The sequence below is a fragment of the Xiphophorus couchianus genome, chromosome 16, assembly GCF_001444195.1.
Source record: "Xiphophorus couchianus chromosome 16, X_couchianus-1.0, whole genome shotgun sequence".
NCBI lineage: Eukaryota > Metazoa > Chordata > Actinopteri > Cyprinodontiformes > Poeciliidae > Xiphophorus > Xiphophorus couchianus.
In genome coordinates this window covers 9,028,730-9,035,635 of record NC_040243.1, presented here as the reverse complement: position 1 = coordinate 9,035,635, position 6,906 = coordinate 9,028,730, and the positions used below count along the sequence as shown (strand labels likewise).

Genomic DNA, 6,906 nt, shown 5'->3' with positions numbered 1-6,906 from the left:
TGTTTTTTTCATTCAGTGTATAAAAATATGTCTGCCATTCTTCCTGCATCACATTCCAGCTTTCTAAATATAAACTTTATGCACTATAACTGGCAGTCTCCTCTCAAGAAAACATTCTTGAGTGTTTGTCAAGCTGCCCTCAATCAAAACAAACATTAATTTGCTGATTTATTCGCTGGCTAAGCAGAGATATAAAGTGCATCGAATCTTAAATGAAGATGGCACGTATGGACCAGACTGGAGACGTTACGCATGCTAGACTTGAAATCTAGGGTACATTTTTTTTTATTTTTTTTATTTGTGGCTCAGAGGCTTTTAAATTATGTGGAGTTTGAGGGTTGACATGTGAAGCCCAAAGAGAGCTTGGCTGAATGATATGCTCCATTCTCTAAAATCCCTATTGTGAACCATCCCACGGTCTCAGTTTCTGGCAGTCTTTAACACGCACATTTCTCTCAAAGCCATAAATTCAGAGCAAGGCTGAACATATTTGACCTGTGCATTGTACATACATAAACATCAAGAATGTTGGAGAGCTAAGATGAATTAGCATCATTCGCAGATTTCTCCAAACAGCTTGACATTTTTAGCCAGTTACAAAAATGCAACAAGAAGGAGCAGAGTGTCTTGAGCTGAGACAAATATCTAATATTAGGCCTCCTCTGGCCCTTTAAAGACTCTGACAAAATGATTAATGCTCTTCTGCATCACTGTGTTCTCCCTCAAGCTTCTATAGCTCAGATCCTGCAACCACACTTTTACAGACTAATTAAGAGTTTAACTATCTTAACAAATATATAATATACGTATGTTTCCGGCTTCAGAAACATCAGAAGTGTTGTCAATGTGTGGAACGTGACTAAAGCAAGGCGAGCTTTGCAAGAACTCCATTCACTCCTAAAACATCCCTGAATGATAAAATCTAAGAGTGGAGTAAATGCGATCCACTTTTCAAACTGATTTCATTGTCTACAAAAACGTTCCACTACTTCATCAGAAGCAGCTCGATTCTTTTAGCTACATTTCAGCAACATTTCTGTGCTCATTTTTCATCCCGTACGTTCTGGTCATGGATGTTTTCCTGCTGTGTATTGGTTTCAAGTTTAATACCTTAGCTCAAAGCAATATTTCCTCACGTGAAGCAAGTAAAGCAGAGTGGAAGTGTGTGTGTTTTTTTTTCTAACTGACATTCAAGTGAAATACAAGTGGAGTAACATCTTAATTTGAGCCAAGCCAGACAGGAGAAAAGGCAGAAGGCACATGAACAAGAGGGAAGCAGCTCCTTACAGAGTCAGCCTGCTTCGAAAGGTGGTAATTACAGTATAGACAGAATCCAGACTAGAAGTCTATAACACAGCATTTCTTATGGTAATGCGTTTGCTTCTCTCCATAACACAAAACATACGAGTTTGATTGAATTTTGTTTTATGTTCTGTGCCAATTAAAGCCGCAAGCCATCTCAGGGTGCTATTGGACAAGTTCAGCTAAAACATATGAAAAAAAACAAACCCAGTCCAAATCAATCCCATTATGAGCCAACGCAATTCAATACATCAGATTTGGTAAATTAGGAAATATGAAAGGCCATTTTATGCATTTTGCAGATAAGGAAGTCAATAGAGTGCATAAAATTTTTACTTTGATTGATTTCGCCTCACGCTGTGTCTTAGGCAACAGTATCAGAAGGAAAAAACTCCTGTTTTATCAGAAAGAAACCTGCAGCAACCAATAGGATATCCAGTAATCTGCCTCCAGTAGCTGGGAAATGACTGGAAGGACAAAAACATGAACACACAAAAGTAAGGCTAGGTTACAAATATGGTGTAAAACAAAAAATACAGATAAACAAGTAAACATACAACACTACAAACTGTCGTAAATTGTCATGAAGTGCTTCAAAAGAAAAACAAATAAAACACAATAAAATGTGTTCATTGGCATTTTTTAGCTAAAGAAATTGTTTTTAGAAAAGTTAGAATTGGTCATACAAAGGTATCAGTCAGGAGCTGGCTACAAAAAAAGCTAAACATTATGTGTCTGTCATGGCCCAGTTAAGACATTTATCCAAAATTTGAGAAGAAATATAACAAAACTGACATTTCTATAATTGGACAATCATGGGATGCATGAACGACTGTAAGAACAGCAACAGCTAATTGTGGATAAACTAAACTAAACTAAACTAAAGCCACACATCACCAAAAGAACACACTACCCATAGCGCATATGCTCAAGTTACTTCCCTTCAAGACATTTTGTTAACGGAGTGACATGAAGAGTTTTAAATCATAAACAAACTTCTGTCAGAAAACTGAAGATGAAAAGGAATTTCTTCCTGTATCACCTTGAGTTCAAGACATACCTCAATTCAATCTGGAGAGACTCAGATGGAAAAAACAGCGATTAAAAAGGTTTATTGACATGCATGAATTTAAAGTTCTTTGGCGCTCGGGCCCCGGCTGAGGACATCGAGCTGTGAATTGCAATAAGCTCGGATGAGCATTCCCGATGTAGGTTAGGAATGTCATCCCCCGGGACCCGACACTGGTGGTGGAGGTCGGTAAAGGATTCGAGTCTGAAGAGTGGAGGTGGAGAAGGGGTGGAGGAGGGTTGAGCGTGGCATAAGTAATAAAAAATGTCTGCTGCAGAAGGAAATTAAAGATGTGAATTTGAATGATAATTGTGGCAGAAGTAAATCTGAAAATCTGAGTTCAACTAAAGAAAGCTGTGGGAATCCCAAACCTGATAGCACTTTTTGTAGCACTTTTGCAAGTCAGAGTAGCAAACAGAGAGCAAAGGTCAGGGAGGTCCACAGATAGAAATATTAAAGGGGCATCATAGATTAGCTCCAGGCAGCTCCAACCAAATGCTTTTTAAAGAAAGATTAGGGTCCTGTTTTACAAGTTGAATGGAATAGATATTTCCTCTTTATCAGATTTTTTATCTTTTCATATTTTATTCAAAATCTTGCAGCCAGGCTTGATAGTATTCCAGCAATATTCTGGTGTTTCTGGGACAAAGTAACAACAAAAAAAACTTGTTTAAACATTTATGCTTAATAGAAATCTTTGACGCTTGAGGCAGCACCTTTTGGTAGAAATGAGGGAATGCTTTCGGTAGGCGCTGAGGAGAAGGTGGACTTGCAGGTTATTCATCCTGACACTGCCTCCCAACAGCAGCATTTTTCTAGTTACAGTACAGAATGGTGCAGATTGAGCACCGAAGCTGTGAGCAGAACACAACTCTCCATTCAGAACCCTACCCCGTACTGTCAGATGTGTTCTCTCTTATTGGAAATCAACATTCTCAAACGAATACGTGGAGTTATTATTTTTAAGCATTAAAGCTAATTTTGCTACCAAATCGTCCCTTTTGAGCTGTCAGGAATCGGGATTAGCAGATTGGAACGAGGAGCACAAACATCCAGAGGTTTCTGGTTGTTAGTTTCAGTGTGTGACTTCTGTCTATGTCTTATCTTGTTTTAGGGTCAGCAATGGCAATAAGTAGAGCATTTCGGATGGCCTGTTTCCCTGCAGCCCCATCCAAGCCTTCTATTTGAATCTGAAGATTATTTTAGGTCAAGTCCAGAGCTGTGCAATGAGTCCAACAAATCACCGACAGGAAATATTTTAAGGAGGCAAGGATGTGTCTTCGCTTTTATGCAACCTAAAAGATTAGACTTCTATCTCACTTGCTGTCATAAGTAAATCTCCTATTTTTTTTATGGAAAATCCCAATGTTTGAGGAAAGTTTGACAGCTAAACTGAAATTATGTCTGTGGAGGTAAAATGAATTCTTATGCTGTTTTCCTTAAACTCCAATCTGTATCTGACCTAAAAGTGACAAGATAGCTCAGTAATTTCAGTTACTTCATTACAGTAAATGTACTAAAGCAAAAAAAGAGGATAATCCGTGTAATCCGGCTTTCGGGAATAAGAACATTATTCGCAAAGGTGGCACTTTTATCACTGAAGCATTAGCTTATCAGAAGATAGGTTTGAATTTCTGTAATTTAATATACACAATTGGAGAACAATGATGAGAAATTGTTACTCATAAATGTCCTTAAAATTAATTTGGCCTAAATGGAAATGACCCTTTTTTGGACAAGAGAATCTGCCCAACAAGCCAGGTACTTTAAAGAGCACTGGGATCAGCTACTTGTTGCCAATCTAAGCAGTTGAATATGGAAATATTCAACATTTTTGACATGTGGTGCATATCAAAAATATCCATAAAGCTACACATTTTACCACAATGTAACAATGTATTTCTGTGTCAATTTTGTAATTGACTGACAGACCAACATGGAGAGATATATGTTTTCAAATGACTTACTGCAAAAAAAACATAAAAAATATTACTTACTATACCCATAGTTAAAACCCAGTGCCACAAGTTGCCTCAAGAAGTTACCGAGAGTCCAACAGTATTTTATACAGTAATTTATATTCAGTGGATAAAGTTCTGGGAAAGTTTAAAGCAGGCTTAACTCATCCAGTCATCCAATAAACCAACAAGTTGCGTAAGAAGAACCCCGTGGTACCTCTGGAGGAGCAACAGATGTACGCAGCTCATGAGGGAGAATCGACTGACTGTAAATTTAGCAGTGCATAAACTTCCCCTTCATGGAAGAGGCATTGTTGGGGAAAAAAGGCCAAATAAAGTCCCCTTTGTTGTTTGCCACATGCATGTGAAGGTATTTGCTCTGGTTAGATACCAAAATTAAACTCCATCACCTCCATGCATCTGTTGAGCACCACATTCTCACAGTAAAACATGGTGATGGCAGCATCATACTGTGGGTTGCAGGGAATTTGATAGTCAGGCTAATATAAAAACGACTCATACAGACAGAACCACAATGGAGGGTTTATCGTGTTTCTGTCCAGTATCAGTCATTAAGATGACAACAAATATGATGGGTGTTTAAGAGTTCCCAATTGTAAAGGAATTACTTGAAAACTGCAAATATGCACTACTTCGTGTTGGCCCATTCAACCACAAACGTCAATGTATTTCTTTGGTATTTTATATGATTATATTTTATATAATAAAATACCAAAGAAATACATTGACGTTTGTGGTTGTAAAGTAGCAAAATAAGGGGGAAAAAATGTTTCAAGACTATGAGTGCTTTTGCAAGGCGTTGATAACATCATACAAATGGCTGTAGTCATTAAATTTAGGCACAATGGGCAAAACCCCTCACACTGTTTGCCCAATTAGTTTATTTTGCGTTAGGAAAATGCGCAGTGAACGGACATGGGGCATAACGGATGCGCGCAAAGAGGAACAACCACCCATCCACCACAGAGAGAGCGAGGGAGAGAGAGGGAGAGGGCGCGCTGTGATGAAGCCAATGTTTGTCGTCGAACTCCAGCAAATATGAGAATGGGAGATAATGGTCCACACTGAGAAGGATGACTGAAGCTCAGCAACTATCAGTTTGCGTCTTTTTTTGTGTCACAATTGGACTTAACACCTGAATGTTGAAAAATCTGGACCGCAAAGAACAAAAGATCGCATCTGGGTTTTGGACAATTCTTCGCACCGTCCTGATTTTTTTATTTTTTGAAGAGTGGGTATTAGAGTCCAGTTTTAGATTCTCGGATTGGTCATCTCTGTGGAGGGAATACTGGAGACCTCTGCGCTCCAGTTTGCGCACAGGGATGCCGTAGCTCCACACGAATCGTGATAGATGAAGTACTTTTTGAAATTGGCTTGGAGATTTTAGCTCGGCGGAGAGACACACGCACAGCAATAATAGCGCAACACGCAGGGAGAGGAGCCAGCGCCAGCGTTCTTTGTGTCTTTGCAATAAGAGGCTGATAAAAAGCAATATATTCTCCAAAATAAACACTGTCATCCGGCTGTGCGCCATGGGCGATGAGGCGTCAAACTTCAGGAGACACAGCAGGACCGGTGTCTCATCACCAAAACCCCAGACTAGTGAGGATCACGGTCGAAAGGAGATTCTGGGATAAACTGAAACTGTCCACCGCCGAAAACAATGAGATTAATGGCTTTCTGGATGGCCTGACAGGTTATCACTGTGACAGTTTTTGATGTTATTCAGAAAACAAGGTTCAGATCTGGGCTGTGCTGGACTTGGTCACTTTGATTTGTTCGCTCAGAGATCAAGTGGCAGAGAGGGACATGAAATGATTCGCTTTTTGCTTCAAACGCGCGATTACAGCCATATAATTTAGTCAATAAGTAAAAAAAACCAAAATTAATATTAGTGTATTATATTTTATTTTTTTGCATAATGATGGAACCACCACCATGTTCGAAGAAGAGCCTTTCGCTGTCGCTCCCGGTTCCTCGGGAGGGACAGGCGACTCTGAAACCTCCACAGCATCTTTGGAGACAGCCCCGGACCCCGATTAAAATCAAACACCGGGGATACTCCGACACCGACCGGCACCACCACCGGCACATGGAGCGCTCAGACGCTGTGGATACGAGTGACCGACCGGGACTGAAGAAGTCTCGGATGTCCTGGCCGTCCTCCTTCCACGGGACCACAAACACATCCATCGGAAACTGTGTCGGGAATAAACGGTAGGCGAGGAGGGAGCAGTGCGCATCCCAACCATCTCAATAATAGCCCATGGCAGCCCACAAGGCGTATGCGTAAACGGGGGAAGGAGGGGTGATGGTGGGGTGGGGAGTAGGGCATTTTAATGAGTGCGTAATAACGCGGTGCATGTGAAGGGTTAACCCATATGCCGGGGCTTTCTACCTGGAGGCGTGGGCTTTCGGTGAGTTATGAGTCCTTGGGCATATTGTGTCAAATATGCGCCTGAAAAGGGGAAAAAAAAAAAAAAAAAAAAAAAAGCAGGCCGCCCACTCAGCATCTGTAAATACCAGTAACAGTTTTGCAGTCCACATACTACATGT

At 40.3% G+C, this 6,906-nt stretch overlaps 1 protein-coding gene across 1 annotated transcript in view; it reads left to right on the top strand.

Annotated features, from left to right (window-relative positions):
- The first annotated feature begins 5,334 nt into the window (after positions 1 to 5,334).
- The window catches only part of pde4a (phosphodiesterase 4A, cAMP-specific), a 46,009-nt gene continuing 44,437 nt past the window's right edge, over positions 5,335 to 6,906 (top strand). Inside the window, exon 1 of the mRNA XM_028042155.1 lies at positions 5,335 to 6,567. Within this exon, the coding sequence (XP_027897956.1) occupies positions 6,272 to 6,567 (296 nt within the window). The 5' untranslated portion in view covers positions 5,335 to 6,271. The remainder of the gene's footprint in view (positions 6,568 to 6,906) is intronic.